This window comes from Sebastes fasciatus, chromosome 5, assembly GCF_043250625.1.
Source record: "Sebastes fasciatus isolate fSebFas1 chromosome 5, fSebFas1.pri, whole genome shotgun sequence".
Classification (NCBI taxonomy): Eukaryota; Metazoa; Chordata; class Actinopteri; order Perciformes; family Sebastidae; genus Sebastes; species Sebastes fasciatus.
Window position 1 is genome coordinate 34978175 of NC_133799.1, and position 26736 is coordinate 35004910.

General features: G+C 42.6%; 1 protein-coding gene across 1 annotated transcript; it reads right to left on the reverse strand.

Moving 5' to 3' along the window:
* Positions 1 to 6300: 6300 nt before the first annotated feature.
* b4galt6 (UDP-Gal:betaGlcNAc beta 1,4- galactosyltransferase, polypeptide 6) lies at positions 6301 to 25567 on the reverse strand. The gene is made up of 9 exons (XM_074636583.1): positions 24756 to 25567; positions 15509 to 15625; positions 14235 to 14348; positions 13553 to 13677; positions 13338 to 13454; positions 11715 to 11902; positions 10397 to 10519; positions 7774 to 7875; positions 6301 to 6718 (listed from the first exon to the last, which is right to left on the reverse strand). The coding sequence occupies exons 1-9, from the start codon at positions 24868 to 24870 to the stop codon at positions 6571 to 6573; spliced, it is 1149 nt and encodes a 382-aa protein (XP_074492684.1). The 5' UTR covers positions 24871 to 25567; the 3' UTR covers positions 6301 to 6570.
* Positions 25568 to 26736: the final 1169 nt, after the last annotated feature.

Here is a 26736-nt window from a genome sequence, read left to right on the forward strand (position 1 = left end):
CCTGTGGATTGAGCATTTCGATACTTTCACAGTATTTATATAGGACTAAATCCTGCTTTATAATAAAAAAAAACATAAATCTTACTTTTTTATAATATGGGACCTTTAAGTTGAAATGAAGATGGTTCAGTTCTTATTTAGAGCCCGACTAATACTGGAATTTGAGGCAGATATACGGATATCTATACTGTATATTGGATGGTTACAAAAACTTGATAACAGTTTGATCAATATTAATTTTACATAAACACATTTTGGATAAGGATCCCTTAAATTTGTTAATTTTTTTGTGAGCCAATGATGCGGTGACATTTTACAGTTGAAACCTGTCAGCACTCTCTGGTGGACAAACGATGCCAAGGCAACATTGTGTCTGTAGAAATTCAACTCATTCTTGGATTCTCACCCAAACGGTCCATGGTGGTAGTAGTAGTGGTAGTTCTGGAGCTTTCAACTGTATCGCATGATCTTCCTCAGCAGATGAAGTTTGCCCCCGTTGTCATGAATTCTAAATGTTCAAAATTCATTTTTGAACATTTAGTATATTAAAGACTTGCTGCTCGTGTTGGCTGAAAAGTTGAGATCGAGAGACTGCTGCGGAAGGTTTGATACAAATGGAAAGCTCCAGAAGAGCTACTAAAAGGACCTTGTGGTGCGATGTTTTGCCAATTCCTTCAAAACATATCTTTGGCATTTTCTATAAGACAAGTTCTTGTTACTTGGTGGCCGCCGTATTCAGAGATACCATCTGCAATACACCGATATAGGACGAAAATTTCCATTTTTAAACGTGGTTCTTAAAGGGGACATATCATGCTCATTTTCAGGTTTAGCGCCAGTCTCTTTAATGCCCGGTTCAGACTACACGATATCAGGACGATTACAGCCCGACACGGCTGTCGTAGGGTGTTGACTCGGATCAGGAACGATAAATGAGTGTCGTGTGCGAAAATCATTGGTTTTTATCTCGTGTAGCGTGTCGTAGTACGCGACGACCGACGCCATGTCTGGGACGCCTCACGACATAAAGTCTAACACGCTTGATTTTATTTACTTTTTTGCTTTTCACGACGTGTTCTGTCACGGCCGTCAATTTGACCGGCTGAGCACAGACGCACACAACTGTAAACAGAAGGCTACTTATTATGCAGAATGATATCATCGGACCTTCCCAGCGCAACTGCTGCCGGACCTCGCGGTAGGATATTCATTCTAGGTTGTGTCGGAGTAAAAAAAAAAACACCACCGCCGTTGCGTCTTTGCGCATGGAGCATCCCGTTGCGTGCCTGCTTTCGCTTCTCTCCCTGTGAATTATATTTTTACTGTTTTCCCCCTGGAGCCTCGTGGGCCCCTTTACATGATCAAGCCCGGGTGGCTTGAGTCCATATATTAAAGACGGCGGTTCCGGAAGAGTGTGTATTGTCGGAACAGGGGGGCCGACGTGTAATCGGTCAGATGTCGCGGCCAAGTCAAGACAATAATGTATGACTCTCAATCGTCTAATCTGACATAGTGACCGTCGTAACCGTCAAAAATATCGTTTAGTCTGATCCTGGCATAAGCCCAGCCTGCTCTGATTGGCTTGCGAGAACGCCTGCATGTGACATAGGAAGGGGAGCCACATCTGATTGGCTTGTTGAATCACTGGTTTTCTGATCCAGTCAGCCCACAATACACTGACTGGGTTGTCTTATTTCACACTTTTTTTGTGGGATGGTAGACACTCCAGATACCCAGATGTGCACAAGCACTGGAAAAGTTGAGTTTTTCATGATACATTCCCTTTAAAGAATTGGGACATTTTTGCAGTTGATAAACTTGTCAGCGCTATCTGGTGGACAAATTATGCAGCAACACTGTTTCTGAAGGAGCATATATTTCTGGATACACATTGATCTAAATCTCCCAGCATGTATAAACCAACACTGATGCATGGGTGAAGTGGCCGGTATGGTATCGATTTATCAGTCAGGTTCTCATTATTAACACTTTTAAAGGAGTTATACAATGTCCTATCAATGAAAGTCATGTAAAACATTGAAACCCAGATTATTTAGCACAGGAAATGAATGTATCCAGTCACCAACATCATGCTGTTCACTATCTGCTCCATCAGTGGAAAGCTGCCTGCAGCGCCGTTTCACAAAAGCAAAAGCCGCCGTGTTACCCGCTCTGGTCATCATCATGCACATGGGAACTAGATGGAAGTTACATTATTTTGTCCACATCTGTATTTTGTAGGCGAAGGCCATGCAGATGGAGAGGACAGGGTTTCGGGGTGCAGTCGGTGGGATTAAGCCTCACAGCTTCAGCGAGTTGTGCTTGAAATTGTCGACGATGAAAGGAGATGTGCTTCATCGCGTTCGTTCTTTTGTGGAGGGACAGTGAGATGAAACCTCAGCAGCCAGGACAGGCACCAGACAGTCCTCGCAGCTCAGTCTTTTAGTGCGTAATGGGCAAAGCTTTTTGTTGAACATGACCCCCACCGCCAGTCACAGTGGGTTATTTTACACAATGATGTCAAGGCAGCCACAAACATTAGCAGATCTTTTGGATTCCATATTTCAGTCGGACTTGATAGGACTGATATGAAAGTGGGGGACAAAAACACCATTCAGGAAATGAAAAAAAACATTTGTAATCTCTTCAGTCAGAATGTAAAGTGAAAAAGAAAGAAAGAAAAAAGAACTCAAGGCACAAATAAATCCTGCTAAATAAAAATACTAGTAGTCCAACGGTGAGCGCGGCGTGTCGACAGATGGTCATGTGATGATGACAAAGGGGCTGCAGCAGGGAACGGGTGGAATGTCAACCTGCGCTCATACTGGGGACCCACTGACACGACCAGAAACCAAGGATGAGGACAAACTATTCAGCAAAGTGATCCAGTTCTGGACCAGAGTTTTGGCTTTCGGCCATGCAAACGAGATAACTAAGCAGATCCGTGAGAAGAACGGGACGCGGCCTTGCCTCCTTAACACCTCTCCGTGCTGGGAAACCCCCTCTCACATGAACTCCTTCTGACGCTGCTCTCAATTCAATACTTGTGTGATGGAGACGTGTTTAGCCTCATCTACTAACTTACAGCGGTTTTACCCATCCTGGACCGGTCTAGTATACACCTTGATCAGCTGATCGCTGACAGAAGTGAGCAGCCACTTCTCAATAATACTCATCTCACTGCTACTCCGTCACTAACGGGCCTCATTCTCTTCTCTTCTCTTCTCTTCTGCAAGAACGTGGTGCCGCCCTGCCGGGAACCACCAACACTTCTCCCACAACAGTTCTCCAGACAGGACAGAACACGACCAACCATCAGACATGACCGCTGACTTCTCTCATCATCATCATCCACGTGCTATGAAGGGTTGAACACAAGCCAGACTGGTTCAGCCACGTCAGGTAAACGTATACCATCGCTGCTGCAAGGTCTCTTGGGAAAAGGTGGAGGGGGGGGGCTTAAAGACTGCCTTTCCCAGAAGTCTTTGCAGTGTTTGTGCGGAGGAACCCCCCGGCGTACTGACTGACAATGTAATGCTAATGAAAACATCACTCTGGCCATTTCATACCTGAAGCTACTGTCCTTCATCTTCCTCATCCATCATCGGCGGTCATCCACCCGCTCTAATAAAAAAGGTGCGTCAACAGACGGCACACGTTTCCACACGGCGCTAGCTCTGTATGTGTGCAGCACCGAAGTGAAAAGCGGTGCCAAATGAACGAGGTTGGTTATGATTGGTTGGTCCCAGTACTGACGGGAAGGACACAGCGAGAACTACACGAGAGCAGAAGACCCCCTGGACACTGTGTGACGCCATCGTGCAGCTTCACCGTAGGACACACACAAGACGGCTTCGATGCGGTCGGCTCGCCGCGAGCGGGACCGTATCGCATCGATGCCGAGGCACGTCACAATGCTCGGTCGATCACAGCGCTACGACGGGAAATAGAAAACACAATCGGGGGCTGCGAGCAATAACTAAATCTGCTGATTATTTTTCTCCATTGATCCATTCAGCGTTTGGCCTTTAAAAATGAGTCCAATGTGACGTCTTCAATTTGCTCGTTTTGTCTGACAAACAGTCCAAACCGCATGCTAGTTTTGGGATTCGGGAGAGAGTTGTTTATGTTAGCTAATATTTTTTGGATGGATTTTTTGAAGAGGAAAAAGGGGTATAGTTCCCCTTTAAATGGACCTTGTGGTGAGTTTGTTTCTCAACGTTTTACTACATTACAAAATGACACTATATATATATATATATATATATATATATATATATATATATATATATATATATATATATATATATATATATATATATATATATATATATATATATATATATAGTGTCAGAAGTGTCATTTTGTAATGTAGTAAAACGTTGAGAAACAAACTCACCACAAGGTCCATTTAAAGGGGAACTATACCCCTTTATATATATAAATATATATATATAATATATATATATATATATATATGTATATATATATATATATATATAATATATAATATATGTACAGATCTGTCAGTGTGTTTCTTATTCCGATTGGTTGGTTGGTTGGTAGATGTGGGTCTCTGCAGCGGTCACAACAGAGACTGTTTGGTTCTTACAGGTCTTTGGTCAGCGAAGCTCTAAATATGGGCCACCGGAGGACGAGTGTCACAGTGAGATGAAGGACCACAGCTTGGAACTAAGACCAAAAAAAAAAAAAATCACACAGTGTATAGGAAGGCATCATGAAGCAAGTCAACAAGATGAAATCGTCTGATCGGACAGGAAGTAAGGTTCTGGGTCACAAATGGCCAGAGTTGTGAATCAACATCTCAGGACAACGTCCCTGACAATACAACTTACTTACTCATGGTCAAATTCAAAAAACGTAGAGATGTTAACAGCGAACATCTGGTTCGAAAAAGAATCTGCCGAGCGTTTCTCTCCGTCTTTATATAGTGCTCAAAGCTTTTTAAGAAATGAAACTTTTCACAGCGTCGTGTGCCATTCAAGAACGAGCAGGAGCTTTCAGCTGTGGAGCAACTGAAGGCTAAAGGTTCTCTCATTCTGGCCCTTCTGACAAGCTTAGAAAAATTTAAAAATATAACACTACAAGTCCAGACACACAGCATCCAGCCCCAAAATCCCCATGCTTCAGCGCATGGTACAGTACAATGAAAAAGCTTTTTTTTATCACATGGTCCAGCACTAAATCATTAAGAATAAAAATCATAAAAAAAATCTAAAAAATAAAAACACATCTGAGACAAAAAAGAAAAAAATATACACTCTCACATTGAAACCTGTGATAAAGCACGTCGTAATGGCCGAGCGCGCTCCCCCGTATGGAGGGAGCGCCTCTAACTCTTTTCACACAGTGCACCTCAAAGAGAAAAATAAAGCACAACAAAAAAAAAGGCTAAATTAAGAATATACACATCTCTAACTGGTGAAATAATTTATGTTTGAAAAAGAATCTGGTAAACAAAAATAAATTAAGGCATGCAAAAGATAATGTCAAATCTTAAAGATTTGGATACTTCTGGGTTTTTCTTTTAAGCCAAACATCCTATATACTGTTAGAAGATCTTCCCTGTTAGGGAAGACACCACTCACTCTTATTAAATCCTTAGAACGAAAGGTAGCTGCCAAAATAAAAATTCAAACCCCACTGGAATATCACTGTAATATGCCCGAGCAAGTTTCAAGGCCCATATTTACATATTTGTGTTCTTGTGTTCGAGCTTTTTAAGAGGCCGATATTTACATACATGTTCATGCGGATTTCAGCAGCAGTGCAGAGAAAAACAAAAGCAGCCAACACTTTGAGTGACACAGACAAGGAGTGCTTCTTCAAACATCCTCAATCAGAAGAAAAAAAATAAATAGCACGTATCAAAAAAGAAAAAAGAAAAAAGAAGAACATTATAATGTCAACCTCGCTCAGATCCCTACCCCCCCTGTGGCCCTAAACTAAATGATATGTATAAAACAAAATGATAGTAGAAAGTGAGACAACAACTTTGTGTGTTGGCTTTGTAAGGTGACGGTGATACATCAGAAGTGAAGCAGTGCGGCGCCGAGCCGAGGGAGCTGTGGTTCTGCCACATTAAGGCTTTTGAGATGCTGCTGCTCCCTCCAACCTAAACCAACTCATGTCATCTTGTAGTAGTTAAGCCGGCACGGACAAAAAAGACATGCAGCAACTCACCCATCACACACACACACACACACACACACACACGCGCTCATTCACTCACACACACAATCAACAGTTCACTTTGAGAGACTCGCCACTGCCTCTTCATTTTTTCCTCTTTTTTTTCGGTTTAATTTTTTTTTCTTTTTCTCACTAACATTTCTTGGCAGCATTACATGGAGCGCCTCTTCACCCCTCTCGGCCTGTGCCCCCCCATCCCTCCTCACCTCCTCCGCTGCACCGCCGCTCTGAACGGGGGCACTGGGAGGCCAGGCCGGAGGGGAGCTGGGGTGAGCAAGTGGGGGGGTGTGGAGGAGAAGGAGGAGGAGGAGGAGACGGGGTTGGTGGAGGTCGGCGGTGGGGGGGGGTGGGGGCAGTTCAGTAGTCTGCGATAGGGGCGAGCTCGGGGTTCAGGTCCACCGTGATGTTCTTGTAGAGGCTGCTGAGGGAGGTGTGGGGGCTGTAATGGAGGTTGTTGAGGCCGTCCAAGTGTTGCCGCTCTTTGGAATACCTCAGCAGTTTATACCTACAAAAAAGCACAGTCACACACTTCTTAGATCAATATCATCATTCTGCCCTATTCTCCTACAGGACGTACACCTGTGGGCTGCTTTAACCTGCGTCTATCTCGAGGATTGATAATATATACTGTACATACACGGCACTGCTACACATGTTACACTACCACCACTGTGGCTCTCAGCTGTTTTAAAGATTTGTGTGGAACTGATGGGCTTGCTGCTCACAAACATATAGTTTCATTAAAAAAAAAAAAAAGCCTCAGTAATTTCCTCAAACAGCTGCTTACTGAAGCTTTTATCAAACGCCACTCAAACAGGAGGAAAACGGTGCATTTGTTGGGGACTAATCCACATGTGGTGCTAGCGGGGCAGTTAAGCGTAACAATTAGGGATGCTAATTTTGAAAAATGTTCTTAAGTGACAACCGACCCTCATTAAGAGTTGCTCATTGGCGCATGATGCCTAAATGGCTCGACTTCCGTCTGGAAAAGTACCAGGATCTTGGCGGAGTAGCGTCCGCTCGGTCACATGACTCGGGCACGGGGTCCTAACGTCACGCCGTCGTCACGGCTTGCTCTCCAGCTCTCGGTCTGGGTCTCACTCACATGAACGGAGGAAGGGAAATAACTCTGGATTTGGCTTTTAGTGCGTTTTACAACTTTAAACACTTTATTTTTTTAAATAAAAGACTATTTAGGGGTTTGTACTGGGAAGTTGATTCCCCTCAAAAAAAATTATCCGCCGAGTTACAAATGTCTCTTTCCCGATGTAGGTCTATGAGAAAAAGTATTTTTGAGTCCAATGGCATCATGTGACGGACACGGCAGTTGCAGTACCGCCGTTTGGCCACTACGAAAGTCCGGATCGACGACCGGCGCACTAGCCATGGAGCAAGCCCCCAGGAAGCGCGCCGGTCGTCGAAACCTGCATATACACGCTAATTTTGGTGGAAAAAGGGTATATGTGACATACTGTAGTTCAAATGAATGTAAAGACTCAACTAATTTTTTCATTGTTCCTTCTTTACAACAGAGACTTTATTGTAGATCTGAGATCTTACCTCCCGAGGAACTGGACCTCTCCTCTGTGGTGGTGAGGAATGGACTTGTACTTGCCGATCTCTCCCTCCGGTCGCGTGACATTCAGACCAGCGTAGTGAACCCTGAGAAGAAACCAGGCTGCATTACTGTTTACAGCATTAAACCACCAATGTATATACAGTATATAACCAACCTCGACCCATTTGTTTCATGAGCTTCAGTTTAACTGAACACTGTATAGAGTCTACCAACCATCTGCCGATAGGAACATGACCAATATATCTACTTACAGGTTTGTCTGTTTTATAGGTGCTAAATTCTTAATTCAGAGCTTTTGATTGAGGGATTGCCTCCACGTGGCTTTCATGGAGGTCAGAGTTCAAGGGATCCCTTTTGAAAATGGCCATTACAGTTTTTCCTCGCCAAAATTTTGCCCGACTTTGGAGCTTTATTTAGCCTCCTTCCCGACAAGCTAGCATGACACGGTTGGTACCAATGGATTCCTTAGGTTTTTTCTAGTTTCATAGGATTTTTACTCTAGCTCTAAAACTGAACCTGCTACAGCCTGTGAAAGACAGTAAAGTCGGTCAGGATCGCTAGGATTAAAAATCTCAATACTTATCGAATCGGCATCCAAGTATAGTGATAATATCGAATCGGGAGATACGTGTATCATCCCAGCCCTACTAACATGAATGCGTGGCCGGCCCGGCTATGTCAACAAAGCACAGAGAAGCTCTGAGACTTCATTCTCTGCTCAGGTAGACATTAGTCCTCTATATCTTTACAGAGACAAAAGCTGTTGATGATATATTATTGATGTGATATCTGAGACTCAGGCAGACATGTCTCCTCTACATCTTTACATAGACAATAGTTGATGATATATTAATGCTGTGAATAACAGTTGCTCGCAGTCAGCTGAAAGTCCAAAGCAGTCTGTTGAAACTGTTCTGGACAAAAAGGCTGATAAAATGTTGAAGGTCAATTCCCGCAGAATGGGAAAGAATTTCACAGTTCATCACGTGACTGGGAGGGGACAGGAGAAGAAGTCAACAGGAGTGGAGCGGGACGGGAATCCTAATGACAATAGGTCAGTAGAGATGCATCGGTCGCCAGTCTCAGATGAAGCTGATTCTGGGCCGCAAAAGGCAGCACCGACAGTAACCAACTACTGTCACAGTACCACACGGTGTCATTTCTGAGCATACAATTGAATTATCCATTAAAGAAAAGTTACAAAAAGTTTTTTTTTTACGTTGTCAATTATAGTTCTCAGAAGAAAGAAAATATGAATCGGCCAAGAAAATTGCAATCGGTGCATCTCTAGTTGTAATATGAATAAACACAGGAACGAGATGGGACGAGATCGGGACGGGACAGGAGTGTTTTTGTGGGGAGTGGGATGTGACCGGAGTGAAGATCCCACTCCCGTGTCTCCCTCTAATTAATAAACACAGGCCCGGGTGACTAAACGGAGAGAAGACATTCATGTATGCCTAAATGCGGGAAAATAATTGAAGCTAGAATCTATTTAGTCCTGTAGATGTTTCCACACTAGGTTCACTACGATACTGTCCACAAACACCTTGTGCAGATACCTTCGGTAGGTTACCATGGACACCACAGGGAGCCCTGTGTAGTGGTCTGCTGTTGTATGACATTCAGAAAAAAAAAAAAGTACAACATCACACTGGTTATAAACTGGACCTCACAAATGTATCATGATGTTAATCTTCATCCATTCTATTATATATTGGTATATTCCTTGATGACATTTTTATATGATATCTTAGCATATATTTTTCTACATATCTTTCTTGATATCTTAACACATTTTGTCTACTATATTTCCTATGATATCGTTATACATTTTTCTATGATTTTTTTTATGGCATTTTCACTATACACTCTGGAAAAAGTTTTTACTGCCTTACAGGGTTATTTCTACTTTATTCCCTCTATTTTGGGATTTTTTCCTGTGCTCTTTGTTAGTGAGAGGTATTTTCAGCCCAGGAGCCACTGAGCATTCATGAGGTTATATTGTACAGTTTGTAAGCATAGATGTATTTATGTCTTTCCTCAATAGAGGCTATAGAAAATGTATATCAATTATGTGTTATTGAGGAGTGTGTCACCATTCTATTTTTATGGAGTGGCTTTTGCCATGTGGGCTTTCAAGATTATTTATATATATATATATATATATATATTTCATTGTATTGCTGGTGGTTTCTGACTGTCTTGACCACGCCTCTGTTGTTGCGAGACGCTCCTGGCGGTGCATCCACAGATGATTCCTATTATGTAATCATGTAGTCCCTTTCCTGATTGGTTGTCTGTGCCTCACCTGAAATATTTAAAACTGGCATTACGTCTTGAGTGATGACGGCTTATAGCTGAAACTCATTCGTTAGTTTGCCCAAAATAAACTAAAAAAAGACTTTTTATCTGTGAGTGCCGGTGATTTGTTTCTTCAGTATAATAATCTTTATTATCATTGTTACATTTTTGTCTGTTAGCATTCTTCCAGCCATTTGTTTAGCGTCAAGCTGAACCTGAAGCTCAACCTGGTGAAAACCCTCCCTCCCAAAACATAAAAACACAACCCAGTGAGTAACTAAATGAAGGGGTCTGACTAACCTGTTCCACAAGTCATCATCCTCTCCTCCCCAGCCCCAGAATGCGTTGGGAAAGCCATTAATCTTGCGGAACTGCTCCACAGCAAGTCCACTCACGCCACCAAAGAACTCGCTGTATGGAAGACTGGAGGAGACGACAGCAGACAGACAGAGTTAAAACACGGGTCGACAGTCGATCAGAGCCCCGTTTCACAAAGCAGAGGAGTACGTTAGATGAGGGAATCTGGATTTTCAGTTCCAGGTAGAGAGGCAACTTAAACTCTGGGTCAGTTACCATGGCAACGGACTCTGTGAACCCAACGTACTCGCTGGCAGGTTTCCTTTGTCTGTCTCCTCCCTCTCACAGAGCCAGAAACGCTGCTTTCATTTCCTCATTCATTCAGTCAAAAGTTTGACTGTGTGTCACATATTAGTTTGTTACTCAGGACAGTCAGAGGTTACTGTCGGTCATTTCTTTGAACATTCAAATATCTAATCTATAGAAATATATAGAATAAAACCTCTGCATGTCCTTCTTTATAACACAGTGACTCTGTGAACACAGACAGCTGTCAGTCTGTTAGAGCAGCTCCACTAACATGTTTATCGCTCATCGTGTGTAATCTCAGTTTAAATAGTAAAATCATTGACCTCCATCAATAATGTGATTGGTCACACTGATGCAACATAATTCCTCTAATATTATAGATTATATGTTAACATTTCTGAGTGAGCAGGATGGCGGTGAAGCTGCAGAATGGAGTTAGAAAGACAGTTTTGTAAACAGAACAGGTTTTAAAGGTCCCATATCGTGCTCATTTTCAGGTTGTTACTTGTATTTTGTGTTTCTACTAGAACATGTGTACATGCTGTAATGTTCAAAAAACACTTTATTTTCCTCTTACTGTCTGCCTGAATATACCTGTATTCACCCTGTGTCTGAAACGCTCCTTTTTAGTGTATTTCAACAGAATTGCAACGGAATTGTGTTGCTAGGCAACAGTTTAGGTCCATGTTTACTTCCTGTCAGCTGATATCATTTACATACACTGCAACAGGAAATAAACTGGGACACATTTAGAATGTTTACGCTGAAAACCGTGTAATGGTCTAAATATTGTATATTTGTGACATCACAAATGGACAGAAATCCTAACGGCTTGTCTCAAACGCACAGTTTCTGAATACGGGCTTGTGTGTGTTTCTCCGTATATAGAGCGTTTTGATAGTTTAACAGTATTTATATAGCACTTAAACCTGCTTTATAATGTAAAAAGACATGCAAATCTCACTTTTTACAATATGGGACCTTTAAAACTCCATTTTGATGACACACTCACATGTACATGTATTTGTCCAGCTTGGCAGCAAAGTGGCGCGGCATCTGACCACAGCCGTAGTAGTTGCGGTCGTTCTCGGGGATGTGGTCGACGTCGTGGAAGATCAAGCAGTCCCAGTCCAGGTCCTTCATGGCCTCCAGGAATCCCACGTTAAACAGCATGGCTCTGTTGAAGGGCTGGCTCCCACTCTAAACACACACACACACACAATGAGTCAGCGAGCCTGCTGCTGCTATTAAACAAATGAAGAAGTCATGTATTTGTGTTTAATGTCAGGGACTTCCTTCACTAGCGAAAGTGCTTCTCACAATTTTTTTTAAAACAGCATGAGTTTAGAACTAAGGATGCTGATTTTGAAAATGTTCCTAAACCGATTACCGACCCTCGTTAACTGATTATTAACCTTGCATGCAGCGGTGCGCCAGCTGCAGTGTACGAGCACAAAAGACAACTGAGTCCCCAGTTCACCCGTCCGGGAGCGTTAGCTTAGCAGCTACGATGCTTTGTGTAGTGTCACGGACATGCAGCCATTTTCCCAGTAAAAGTCTCCACCGCACATTTAGTTTAGTTTAGCAGGCTGTCCGCTGTGTGTCTGCCCAGCGTAACTTTAGTGAGTGCCTGACAAACAGTGTGTTTGCGCTACGTTAGCAGCTCTAGCATTGCCGGAGGCTTCTTGCTCGCCGCCACACACACAGTCTGTCAGCGCGGCGTAACTTTAGCGAGTGTCCGACAGACCGTGTGTGAATGCGGGGTTGTTGGTGGAGTTATAGCTGTGAACGTAGGCGTAGCAGTGTGTGTACACTTTATTTGCCGGTGAATAAATGCTACGACTCCTCCGGTCCGAGTGACCAGAGCCAGCTTCCTGTATCCTGCAACTCCGGCTCCGCCTCCTAAGGTGAACCAGCTTTTCTCCTTAAAGAGACGAGCCGCTCCTCAGAGCCGCTCAGCTTTTTAATTCATTATTAATATTTATTTTAACCGTTTTAACCGATAGCGTTAATCGGTTAAAATGCTTAAAAAGGTCCCATATCGTGCTCATTTTCAGGTTCATGCTTGTTTTTTGTGTTTCTACTAGAACATGTTTACATGCTGTAATGTTAAAAAAACACTTTATTTTCCTCATACTGTCGGCCTGAATATGCCAGTATTTACCCTCTGTCTGAAACGCTCCGTTTTAGCGCATTTCAATGGAATTGCGTTGCTAGGCAACAGCTTGGGTCCATGTGTACTTCCTGTCAGCTGATGACATTCACGTACACTGCAACCAGGAATAAACTGGGACACATTTAGAATGTTTTACGTGTAAATCTGTGTAAAGGGTCTAAATACTGTGTATTTGTGACATCACAAATGGACAGAAATCCTGACAGCTTGTTTCAAATGCAGAGTTTCTGAATACGGGCTGTGTGTATTTCCCTGTGGATTGAGTGTTTTGATACTTTCACAGTATTTATATAGGACTTAAGCCTGCTTTATAATAAAAACAAACAAACATGAAAATCTCACTTTTTTATAATATGGGACCTTTAATGTCGGCTAACGGTTAGATTATTAACATCCCTAAGACATACAAAAGAATACAGTATACTGCAGTACACACACACACACACCAACAGACTGTACCTGTTCGATGACGTAGAAGGCAAACTGCAGCCGCTGTCTCTGCAGCATGGGGATTAGGTGTTGGAAGAGGATGGGGAGATGTTCGTGGCGGTTTCTAAATGGAATCAGTATGGCCACCTAAAGGACAAATACTAGAGTAAGAATCCAGCCACACTGTACTGGACCGACTTAAACGTGACAGAATTACTAGACCCTGTAAAAATGCATTAGCCCACCTTCCAGCGAGGTCTGCAGTCCTTTGGTTTCCAATGGCCTCCAAACTCAATGTCAAAAAACTTGGTGAACTTCAGTTCTATCTCCTCCATGGGGATCTCTGTCATGTTCACTTCCATAAGGCCCTCTGTGGAGAGTGTTTTGTATGGGGGGGGGACATTATTCCACTGATACACCAGCATCGCCAGACAACAACAACAAATCACTGTGCAGGAAAACACAAGCACAATCCAGCATTTCCGGAGAATCTTAAGCACTGATGCCCCGTTAACCCTGTCGGTGGTTGTCAGATGTGTGAGATACGCAAGTCAAACTAAATATTAATGTACTAAAACCTCCGTTATAGATGTTTATGGTAAAGATATAAAGATGCAAAGTTAGCTATGCAATTACACTGCCCTGACTCTAATGAGCCTGCATATGACACATTAAGAGAGAGCCACATCTGATTGGCATGTGGAATCACATGTTTTCTGATCCAGGCAGCCCACAATAAACCCACTGGACTGGTCTTATTTCACATTTATTGGGTTGGTGGCAACTCCAGATACCCAGATGGATGTGAACAAGCACTGGAAAAAGAGTTTTGAATGATATGTTCCCATTAAATGAATGATTCCCTGAAGTCACTGACACCCCTGAAACAACACTTCCCTGGTGTTAGGTTAGCAGTGTCTTACTCACTCATAGAAGGTAATCGCTGTGGGCAGGGGAGGTTCTGGGCGTAGGTGAAGTTCTCAGGGAGGTACGTGGTTGGCTGCACTAGGTATTCACTTGAGTTACTGCCATCAGGATAGTCTGCGGCAAAAAACAACCAACATCAGGCATAACAGTAGAAAGCACTTCATCTACATCCAACAATAGAGCTCAATGGATCACACCCACATTTCTATTAACTATATTTTCAGTCCAGGTTGAAAAGTATTGAAGTTACCCTTTAAGTACAGATTTGAGGTAGGCCTACTCGTACTTTCCATTTACTTATAGTTCCACTCCATTCCACTCCAGGGGGGGAAATAGTGGACTTTTTACAGCACTTCATTAATGTGACAGCTTTAGTTACTTTGCAGGATCAGAGCACAGCAAGGCGGTTCAATGAAACCAGCAATATAGTTCATCTTCATCGATCCCTCACCTGATCCGTACCTTCTTCATATCCAGACTTCGCACTAAATCCACTTTCTCAGTTAGTGATTTACATGTAGTGGCTGTGTTACACCATCTATTGATCCTGGTCCCATTTTATAGTGTTTATTACAACAGAAGTAATCCAGTAATTCTGTCTTCTGTCGAAATACTATGAGAGCAGAAATACTGCTACTACTAAGCTAGTAGTTAACAGTGCTGATCAAATGTTAGGCCTTAGGGGTGAATCTATATCTTCCCTACCGTTCATCCACATCCCCTGCTCTGCCACTCTCCACTCTGCTGAGGACTCCCTGAGCTAAACTAAACTAAGATAATCCAGCAGTTCAAACAGCTGTGTTGTCAGGGTTTGAATGCATGATCTTAATTTGTGAAGGGGGGGCGTGTTCAAGCTAAAACGGGGTGTTAAGTTGCTCTTTAAAGGGCCAGTGTGTAGGATATCTGGCAGCATCTAGGTTGCAGATTGCAACCAACTGAATCTTCTCGTGTGTGCCAAGCGTGTAGGAGAACTACGGTGGCTGACGTGGAAAATGTGAAAACGCTAATGTCCCTCTCTCTAGAGCCAGTGTTTGGTTTGTCCGTTCTACTGCAGACACACGGCGGTGCAACACGGCGGACTCCGTGAAGAGGACCCGCTCCCTACGTAGATATAAACAGCTCATTCTAAGATCGCGAAAACACAATGACTCTTGCCACATTCCTTACCAATCCTAGCTTTAATCTTCATATACTACATGTAGAATCTTTGTATTTAGCCTAAAAGACTGTGAGATAATCACCCGTGTCGTAAAGTGCATGTGTGTATCACTCACCGGTCCCGTTGAGTGTACTGTTCTTGTTGGTGTACAATCGAATCATCTGGCCGATGGTCCTCACATTGTCCCTCAACATGATGCCCTGAGCTTGCACCATGAAGAAGTATGTGTTGGCTGACAGAAAGACAGGAAAAAAAACATGTTGGAATTTGCTTTGCATTACATATACTTGATTACATTTGCTTTGTGTAGCACTGTAGCGACAGCCATTACATACCCCTTGCTTATTGTACAACATAACTTAACATGTAGATGTACTGTTGTTTCAGTCACAACAACAGATCTGATTCTCAAGCTCAGGCTGCAGCTGGAAACAGTGGAAGTCATTTATCACAACTACAGCAGCAACAACACAGAGGAGGACACTGGAACAACATTAATCAACAGATTGATATCTACTAGGGAAACCGATCTAAACGCACATTACATAGACAAAGAACACAATTTCTCGCTATGGCCTTTCTGAAATGAGCAGTGGTGAAAGTTATTATATTCTGTTATGATCAAGGAGTTGATATGCTAGTTGAACTTCCACTTGAAGTTCCACTTAAAGGTTTGAAATACTGAAGCGGGTACTGCATATATGTCACACCTGCCTAAAATTTGCAGTTTGTATATATATATATATATATATATATATATATATATATATATTCTTCCTTGTTTGAGAGGTGATCTAAACACTCGTGGGTTGTAAAAAAAGTTCCCAGTGCCCGGTTGGTTGGGAGGGACGGCACTAGGGGCGTGCGATATGACGATATTAGATCGCGAACGATTAAAATGTCTCTACGATCTGCCTTTTCAGCGAGATCATAGAACCGTGCTACAGTGTACATTGCAGTTGCTGGTAGTTTCAAGACGGCGACGTGCTTCAGTGCAGCGGCTCTTCGCTTCCTAGTTTAGTGCTTATTTGTGTGAATGTTGGATTTGCTTGTCGACTTTTGTCAGGCAAAGTATGTGTGTAGTCGCCAAGGCTTAATCAACGTGGGATTACAGCACAGTACCGCCATTACAGGCGACTTTCAAAGCACGCGCAACATACCGGCGGACATCGCCAGATCACCGGGGTCTACGTGGATTGTTATCGGCTCCGAGAAGCGACGTAAGCGGCGTAGAGAGAGGAAGCAGAAACGGGGAGGCCGGGCGGGGTTGCTGGCTAGGCTAAAGAAGCATCCACACAAACCACCGCTCCCAAGCAACTTTCTCTCCAACGCCAGATCCATTGTTCACAAAAAGGGACGAATTGGAGCTACAGAAGGCAGCTAAGAAGTCCGTCAGGACTGCTGCGTGATGTTAATAACGGAGACCTGGCTTCACCTGCTGATACCCGACGCTGCGGTGACCGAGGCAAAGACTCTGGTACGGTAAGAGCAACGGGGGACGGACTCTGTATTTATGTGCATAATGGCTGGTGTCCAAACAGCCGAATCACTGACAGTCACTGTTCCCCTGATCTAGAGGTTCTGTCAGTGATGTGTCGACCCTTCCATCTGCAGAGAGAGCTGACTTTAGTAATTATTACCTGTGGATCTGTGTCTAATAAGCCACCTGATTTACAACTCAGTTCCTTTAATGTCATGTAGCAAGAGTGCACTCTACTTGTTGTTTAACTTTTGAATCCAATGTTCATTTTGGGGATGGGATTTATGCAAAAGTCTAAACCAAGTCAAAACTCTTGTTGAATGTTCATACTTTGCAGAATTGCACACTTGATTAAAAATCTGTTTGGCCTTAATGATCTGTTATTCTTTTTCCTCATGTTTTATTAGCTTATAGGGCTGTAGTTTTTTAAAACCAGCATGAAAAAAAAAATCGTGAAAAGATCGTGGATCGTGATCCCGCCTGAAAGAAATCGTGATATGATATTTTTGCCATATGGCCCACCCCTAGACGGCACCCTGTACCGCCTGCCTGATGGTAACAGCTCGTATGCAGTACATGGGGGACGTGATGCCTCTCTAATAACCGCCTGCCCTTTCCTCACCACTCGGGACTCACAGGTCATCGTCATGCAATTTCGCTGTTGTCCGGCAATTTCCCTGGACATTCCGACTATCTTATGCAGGTTGTTTTTATTATTCAACGACAATGAAAAACACCAGGCAATAGAGCAGAAAGTTTAAATACTCTCCAAAAATGAGCGATAGAAGAGGACCAATATATGTATTTCCACTCGAAACTGTCTCGGTTTACCACTGCAGACATTTCACCGGTGTTCCAATTCCATGACACTTTGGCATCTATTATTGATCCTAAATATCTACAACTTTAATACCCTGATTGATGCTCATTTATTGGTGGGTGTGTTACCGGTCCTAAAGTCAAACATGTATTCTTTAGTTTTCTAGGTATTCAAATGAAGTCAAGTGGACCTTACCAATTACAGTAATGTCATATAGCATTTTAATATTTGTATAAAGCTGCCCTGCTTGTTATTTGTAAAATGAATGATACACCCTCATAATGTAATAGGGGAATAGCTTCCATGGTACAAACAGTATCCATTCCACGGTATATGTCGTCCTATTACACGACCCTGGCGTCACAGTCTTCCTATTGGCCAGTGCACCAGTTTCACTGAGCGTGTGAACGAGTAAACAGAACAGTGTTTGGGGTATGATAAGCGTCTTATCACAGAGCAGCCAGGCAGCCTTGGTTGGTGAGCAGGTGACGGCGTTAAGGAAGCAGGCGGGTCAAAGCAGGCTGGACAACAGATGATGCGACTCCGTGAATACAGTCAAAATGTTTGCTACAATCCCTGAAACCAAAATAGGCCAATTGCTTTTTTTAAAGATATATCTTTCCCTCTACATCAGCTAGCAGGCTAACACACTTATCAATACGTACTCCGCTTCCCAAACTGCACACATGCTTGAAAATTCTAATTTGTCACAGGGAAGGCAGAAGAAGCAAAGCATGAAATGACTGTCCTGAACTCTCAAATTAAATTCTCAGCTGGAGGTTGAATAGAGCGTGGAACACACAGCCAGATCCAAGACCGGCTGAGAATCCACACAAGCCTGTGCAGCAGCAGCAGTACGCTGTACGGAGAAGCCAGGCAGCACCCGAATGCAGCGTATACATTAGTCAGCAACATACGACCGGCCACATTCGGAGAGGAGACCTGCATCCACAGACGTGTTCACACACAGCTCAGGCAAAAGAATTAACTGGATGATTTGCACGCATTACCTCTACCACAACTAGTTACAACAATTCACTATATTTACACAGCGGCCATTTTGCTCTTACGTCACGCTCAGGGTGGGAAGGAATCTCCTAGAAACTGGTCAGATAAGTCTGTAGAGATCCCCGAAAGAATCCAAAACAAAGACATACAGCAACTGGACTGAGGGTTACTACATCCACCACGTTGAAGGAGAGACCCGGGCGTGTTGCTATTTTACATTAGCTAAAGTTACCAAGTAGCTAACGTCATGAGAAATCAATGCCTCGGCTTGCAGTGTCAATGTTACAATTAACTATTTTGTCAGAGTAGGCCTATTAGTTTGATATATTACTAATACGACAACGGGCTAACGCTAACTAACAGAGAAGCACTAACATTAGCTAGCATTATGGCTGCGTTCCAAATCACATACTTTTTCATTTTTACTTGCATGCAGTATGCTTACAATTGGCACATACCACTTCGTCATAACATAACATTGCTCCTTGACCTTTGACCCTCTTGCTCATATATCCACTGTGCAGAGGATCGTGGGTCAGAATAGCCAGAAAAGCATGCCGGCTTGCACGGCAAAACGTAGTAGGACATTCTGGTATTTTTGGAGTACTGCATTTGACATGCTATGTATTGGGACATACTAAATATTTTTCTGGCATACTAAATAGTATGATAGTATGGGTATTGGAACGCACGGTCTGTGTTTGTTTACCTGGTGATATTTGTGACTTTGCCCTGACTGCTATCCTCAACTATGACTGAAACCAAAGCAGATGTTATATATATGTTATACAGTCTGCTCATTCAGCAGACAAACACAAATGTCACCTTTTGGTTTGAGTCATAGTTGAGGGTAGCAGCACTATAGCAGTCAGGGCAAAGTCACACACATATCACCTGGCAAACAAACGCATAACGCTAGCTAACGTTAGAGCTCCGCGTTAGCCAATGTTCGCTAGCGTTAGCCCGTTGTCATATTACTAATACATCAGGCTGGTCATGCCGCTGGTCTCTCTCCCTCAACATCGTGGGTGAAACCTTCAATCCAGTTGCTGTACACCTTTGTTGGGGGCAGCACAGTCCTGCTTGGCTAAATAACAGTTATGAGGTGTTCAATCTCTATTTGGTAAAAATTAGTATTGGGCGAAGGTAAATTATAACGTTATCATGATGTGTTCAAATAATCTCGTAAAAATTAAGTTTATGGCGAGACACTTGAATAAATCCAGTTGTTTGAAGGAGAAGTTTTCACAGCAATATAAAATAGATAATAGAGAATTATGACGTGTTTAACTTCCTAACACTAGCTCTAATGCCAAGATTTATTTTAATCCAAGCATAATTTATTTCCCTAATCATTTGAATTGTGTTTTATGCAAATAACCACAGTAGATGACAATAACAATGTACAGTACAGTGCCAGGGATGCTAATTTTGAATTTTTTTCCTAACCGATAACCGACCCTCATTAACCGATTATTAACTGTTAACCGACAAGATAAGTGAGTCGCATGAAGCGGTGCTATTTTTAGTGCCTAACAAGACGCCCAGCTGCAACGGAAAGCCGATGGACAAACAGGTTAAATCCATCATTTATCACCAGCATGCAGTGTATGAGCAAAACAGACAACTGAGTCTCCAGTTCACTGGACCGAGAGAGTAACTGTAACTGAGCAATCACGACGCTGCGTGTATTGTCCCAGCAAGTCTCCACCGCATCAGTTAGTTAGTTTAGCTGCGAGGTGGTCAGCAGTGTGTCTGCCTTGCGTAAAGATACTCCGTCAGCCCGGCGTAACGATAGCGAGTGTCCGACAGACCGTGTGTTTGTGGTGGCGGTGAGCGTGAGGTTATCGGTGGCGTTATAGCTGTGAACATAACTGTGCAGTGTGTGTACTAGGGATGTTAATAATTAACCGTTTAACCGACATTAAACATTTTAACCGATTAACGCTATCGGTTTAAACAGTTAAAAGAAATGTTAATAATAAATTAAAAAGCTGACTCGTCACTTTAAGGAGAAAACCTGGTCCACCTTAAGAGAGTCTGAGCCGGCGTTACAGGTACAGGAAGTTGGCTCCCGTCTATAGCTCGCTTGAGCGGAGGAGTTGTAGCCTCGTAGCATTTATCCACCGACAAATAAACTGTACACACACTGTCTGCTACAGCTACGTTCACAGCTAGAACGCCACCGACAACACACACACGGTCTGTCGGATACTCGCTGAAGATTCGCCGCGCTGACAGACCGTATGTGTGTGACAACGGCGAGCAGAAAGCTACCAGCAGAGCTAGCATCTGCTAATGTAGCACAAACACACACACTGTTTGTCGGACAATCGTTATCGTTAATCCGGGCAGACACACAGCTGACAACCTGCTAAACTAAACTAAAGGCTTTTACAGGGAAAGTGTCTGCATGTCCGCGACACTAAACGCAGCACCGTGGGTGAATACGCTCCCGGACGCTGAACTTGAGACAGTGAACGCAGCTACGTTGCTGCTGCTCGCCTGATGGTGAACTGGGGACTCAGTTGTCTGTTGTGCTCCATACACTGCAGCTGGCGCACCGCTGTATGCGAGGCACAACTCTCGTCGCTTAACGGTTAATAATCGGTTAACGAGGGTCGGTTATTGGTTAAGATTTTTTTTTTTTTAAATTAGCATCCCTAGCGTGTACAGTTTATTTGTCGGTGAATAAATGCTAAGACTCCTCAAACCCAAACCAATATCCTGTATCTGTATCTCCGGCTCAGACTCACCTAAGGTGGACCAGCTATTCTCCTTTAAGAGCCAATTACTGAGATTTGCTCAGCTTTTTAGCTGTTTTTCTAATATTTCTTTTAACCCTTTAACCGATAGCATTAATCGGTTAGAATTCTTAATGTCGGTTAACGGTTAATTATTAACATCCCTTCCTTCCAAAAATAGGGCTCCCCCAGAAGCCACAGTGTAATTTGAAGACTGGAATTTAACATGCCTATAATGTTTTTTGTGTAAAATATATGAAACATTGAATGACATCAGATCTTAAATGTTATTCCTTCATTTAGCGCAGAGATTTCAAAAGTTGCGGATAAAATTCCTGAGGGCAGACAAAAAACATCATCAAACATCAAAAAGATAATTTCAGAACCTGCCTGCATTCATTATGCTCCTCCATTCATTCAGTCTGTATGTCTCTACATTTTACACCGAGTAGCAGTGAGACAGCACGGATGCCGTCAATAATTTATATCTGTGGAGTCATGCGTTCATGTCACGCTAGTATTCTGTTGTACAGTCACAAACAGAGTCATGATAAATAAATCTATGGCTCAATATTGTCATGAAAACACATTCTTCTGAGCCTTCTAAATAAAAAAACAGGCTGAAAACACCCGACTTGTAAACACCGTCCTATTCTAACTTTGAAAAATATGGCCTCTACAGCAAAAGCCATGGCTAAAATGACAATTCTTAAAAGGTCCCATATCGTGCTCATTTTCAGGTTCATACTTGTATTTTGGGTTTCTACTAGAACATGTTTACATGCTGTAATGTTAAAAAAAACTTTATTTTCCTCATACTGTCTGTCTGAATATACCTGTATTTTATACAGCCGTCTGAAACGCTCCGTTTTAGTGCATTTCAACAGAATTGCGTTATTAGGCAACAGTTTTGTTCCATCTTTACTTTCTGTCAGCTGATGTTATTCTCATCCACTGCAACAAGAAATAAACTTGGACACATTTAGAATGTTTATGTTTAAAACCGTGAAATGGTCTAAATATTGTAGATTTGTGACATCACAAATGGACAGAAATCCTAACGGCTTGTTTCAAACGCACAATTTCTAAATCCGGGCTGTGTGTTTTTCTCCATATATTGAGCGTTTTGATAGTTCAACAGTATTTATATAGCACTTAAACCTGCTTTATAATAAAAAAGACTTCTTGCTTTTTACAATATGGGACCTTTAACACCCCAATTAAACCTACTATGAACGTAGATGTTTAAGACTTCATACACAAAATAAGTGACAATTGTGTCATGTGAGATCTTTACTTCAGGAGTATTTTTCCCCCAAATAAGGCAGTGAGTACATGTAACATAATACTTCGTAGCATAATAAGGGTTGCTGTGTTTCGGTACTTCGACCTTTGGTAATAAGCACCATTACAAATACTGTGTAAACCCCCCTTACATAACACCTTAGATTTAATTTACTTACTTTAAATAATGCAATTCAGTACAACAATGCAATTCAAAAACACAATACCCATTCCCCACACCAGCTAATACAACCTAAACTAGAGCACAAACGCATTCTGTCTTGGCCATCTTATCCTTTTACATCTACAATCATACTGCTAATCTTCAGTGAATGTTCCTAGAACTGCCTCTCCTCCCAAGCATGACTACTGCTGATTGCCAGTAAAAGCCTGCACTATCAGCACACAACCCCAGTCTACGAAAAAAAAAAAAAAAAAACACTTCCCTCCAGCATGTGATCACCACAGAAATGACCCAGTAAAAAGTAAAATCAATGAAAGCAATATACGCAACAATAAGCAAACCACCACTAGCATCTCCATTCATGTCAAAGAGGATGGAAACATCCACACACACAGAAAGTTATTCGTCAGTATAGTTTTATGGCAAATGCAGTTGGAGATAGAAGTCAAACATCTGGGCTGCATATTACTACACTGTATTATTAGAATAGGGTCTAGTCAACAATCATATCATACATGTGACATTATGGAGTATACTTGCATACAACCAGTGTACATCTTAAAAGGTCCCATATCATGCTAATTTTCAGGTTCATACTTGTATTTTGTGTTTCTACTAGAACATGTTTACATGCTGTAATGTTAAAAAAACAACTTTATTTTCCTCATACTGTCTGTCTGAATATACCTGTATTCACCCTCTGTCTGAAACGCTCCGTTTTAGTGCATTTCAACGGAATTGAAACGAAATTGCGTTGCTAGGCAACAGCTTGGGTCCATGTTTACTTACTGTCAGCTTATGTTATTTACATACACTGCAACAGGAAATAAACTTGGGACACATTTAGAATGTTTACGTTGAAAACCGTGTAAAGGTCTAAATATTGTATATTTGTGACATCACAAATGGACAGAAATCCTAACGGCTTGTTTCAAACGCACAATTTCTGAATACGAGCTGTGTGTGTGTTCCTCCGTATATTGAGCATTTTGATAGTTTAACAGTATTTATATAGCACTTAAACCTGCTCTAATGTAAAAGACACAAAAATCTCGCTTTTTACAATATGGGCCCTTTAATAATCACAATACAAACTAAGGCAGGTTGACCAGAGTTCAGTGTCCCAGAATTGTCATAAAATTGTTCCAGAGACTTTATTCAACAACAAAGCTCAAAGCTGATTTTAACTGGTACATGTGGAGATGGTGGATGATGGTACATTTTGGCACAAGTAGATGTCTAAATCACCAGTCATGGACTGGCCCTACAAAACCCTGAAATGAACACTAACTAGCAGTGATGCCAGAGGTTCATTCATTCACAAGTCAGCTGTGTACCGCCAGCTAAAGCGCACATATCATCCATAAATCCAACACAAGGGGGACAATACTTAGGTCCATATTTACATCCACCTGCCAACGGGGACACGCAGTTTAACTCTTTAACATCGCAAGATAAGCGAGGACAGGCTAGCTGGACATGATGGCCTGGGGTGGACCTTTCAGCTGTAACAAGGCCTATAGAAGGAGGCTGGGACACGCGTCATATCTTCTGGTGTATGCACATGCGCAGTAAAATCTGGCCTGCACTCGTCGAAATTGAACCAATCGCAACGCACGACCACAGCTTGGGTCACACTGCGCATGCGTCGTACCCCACACCCCAAGACCCGTGTCCTAGCCTCCTTCTATAGGCCTTGAGCTGTAATAGGTAGTTAGCCCTGTTAGCTAACTGTTGCTAGCATTAGCATGGACTGTGACAGCTTGTCGGGCTGCAGAAGATAACCCACACATTGAACTGTTAACGTTAACCTTGTGGAGGTGTTTTACAGTGTGAACTGACCTATTCCCGGAGCCACGTAGATGAAGTAGAGACAGGTGGTGGACATGGAGAAGAAGAAGATGAAGGCCAGGAACGAACGGTTGGACATTCGCAGCAGCCGCCTCCAGTTCACCATCTTGGCTTCTCAGGCCCGCAGATCATCCGCCGAGATGAAGCCCATAAAATACTCTTTTGGAGTTAAAAAGTCCTCGAATTGATAAGGACGACACTGTCATGGAAAAATCTGCACCATCAAAAACAAAGCCCAGAGATGCGTTGCAGCAGGAGAAGGCAGAGAGCTAGCCGGCCTGCTTTCTCCTGCCGAGAGACCTCCAGATGGAAAAAGCAGGCCTGTAACGGTGCGATCAGGCAGAGGAGAGCCGCATGGAGCACCGGCGGTCGGGCATAGTGGAACCGTGACACTACGGGGCTAACAGCTCAGCGGCAGCAGGACTAGGACTAGTTAAGGTCCTCATGGTAGCCTGCCATGGTCGCGGTGTCACCAGACTGCAGGTTGGTGGTTGAAGGGGGCAGGACCCGCTCTCCTTCACCCACACACAGGCTACTGTCGGCCGGCGCGGTGTTTCCAGCCCAGTCGGTGCACCGCTACTTCATCAGACCGAGAACACGGGAGGCCAGTCATGCCACCGGGCGTCTCCTCCTCCACGCTGTTTTTACGCACGATTGTGGCATTCAAAACACATACATTAAGTGAAAGGATAATATGTGTGGGGGAAATAAACTCAATAAAAGAGATGAGAGCAGGTCCGCCTTCTTTTCATTTTTCTGCTGGCACTGCAGAGACCGTTTCCGGTGTAACAGCCACCCCCCCTCCTCCTCCTCCTCCTCCTCCGCGTCGCCATGGAAACCCGTGTGCGCGGCCGGAGGGTCTTCCTCTAGCGCCCTTTTTTATTTTATTATTATATTATTATTTATTTAGCGCCTTTTCCCAACCATAAATTTGAAAATTAATACAGAAGAGCCAAAGTTGAATTCAAAAGATAAAATGTAAAATTTCAATGCGCAAATTTTTAGCTAAAACTGAAAAATGGAGAATTCAAAGGGACAATAAAATGAAAAAGAAAACAACCCCATTAGCCTATTGTTATTATTATTATTATTATTATTGTTATTATTATTATTATTATTATAAGCCTATTATTATTACTATTATTATTATTATTATTATCATTATTATTATTAGTATTATTATTAGTATTATTATAAGCCTATTATTTTAACTATTATTTATTTATGTATTTTATTGGAGGGAGAAAACAATATGGCACCCACCAGTGGCAGGGAAAACTAAATCAGTAAAATGTTTCCAAGTGGTCTCTGCAGACACATCTTAAAGGTCCCATATTGTAAAAAGTGAGATTTTAATGTCTTTTACATTATAAAGCAGGTTTAAGTGCTTTATAAATACTGTTAAACTATCAAAACGCTTAATATACGGAGAAACACACACAGCCCGTATTCAGAAATTGTACGTTTGAAACAAGCCGTTAGGAATTCTGTCAGTTTGTGATGTCACAAATATACAATATTTAGACCATTACACAGTTTTAAACATAAACATTCTAAATGTGTCCCAGTTTATTTCCTGTTTGTTGTGTATTCAGTTACTGTTTAACCACTAGATGGCGATGTAGAGCACATGACATTGTACTGCATGTTTGAAAGGAGATTGAGAGAAGAAGAGAAGCAGTAAAGTTCAGAGTTAAGTCCATGCTAGTGTCTCGCTCTCTTTCTTTTGTTTGGATTACTTGGGCTACAACAAATTGGCGACGAGGATGGCGAATATTGGCATGCCTCTCCCCGCATTGTTTCTGCCATGCACGGGACAACCTGCAATCCCGTTCGATATGTGGATGAAAATGTTCGACAATTATCTGCTTGCCATTCACGCGAGGGGGGACGACTGGCCCGATACGAGGAAACGTGCGATCCTCCTACACTGCATGGGCACTGAAGGCCAGCGTATATTTTATACACTCAC

Coding starts and splice junctions, on each gene's coding strand:
- b4galt6 (XM_074636583.1), bottom strand. CDS start 24,870: ATGGTGAACTGGAGGCGGCTGCTGCGAATGTCCAACCGTTCGTTCCTG. Junction 13,455..13,552: donor ACTGCAGACCTCGCTGGAAG/GTGGGCTAATGC, acceptor TTTGTCCTTTAG/GTGGCCATACTGATTCCATT. Junction 7,876..10,396: donor GATGATGACTTGTGGAACAG/GTTAGTCAGACC, acceptor GTTTCTTCTCAG/GGTTCACTACGCTGGTCTGA.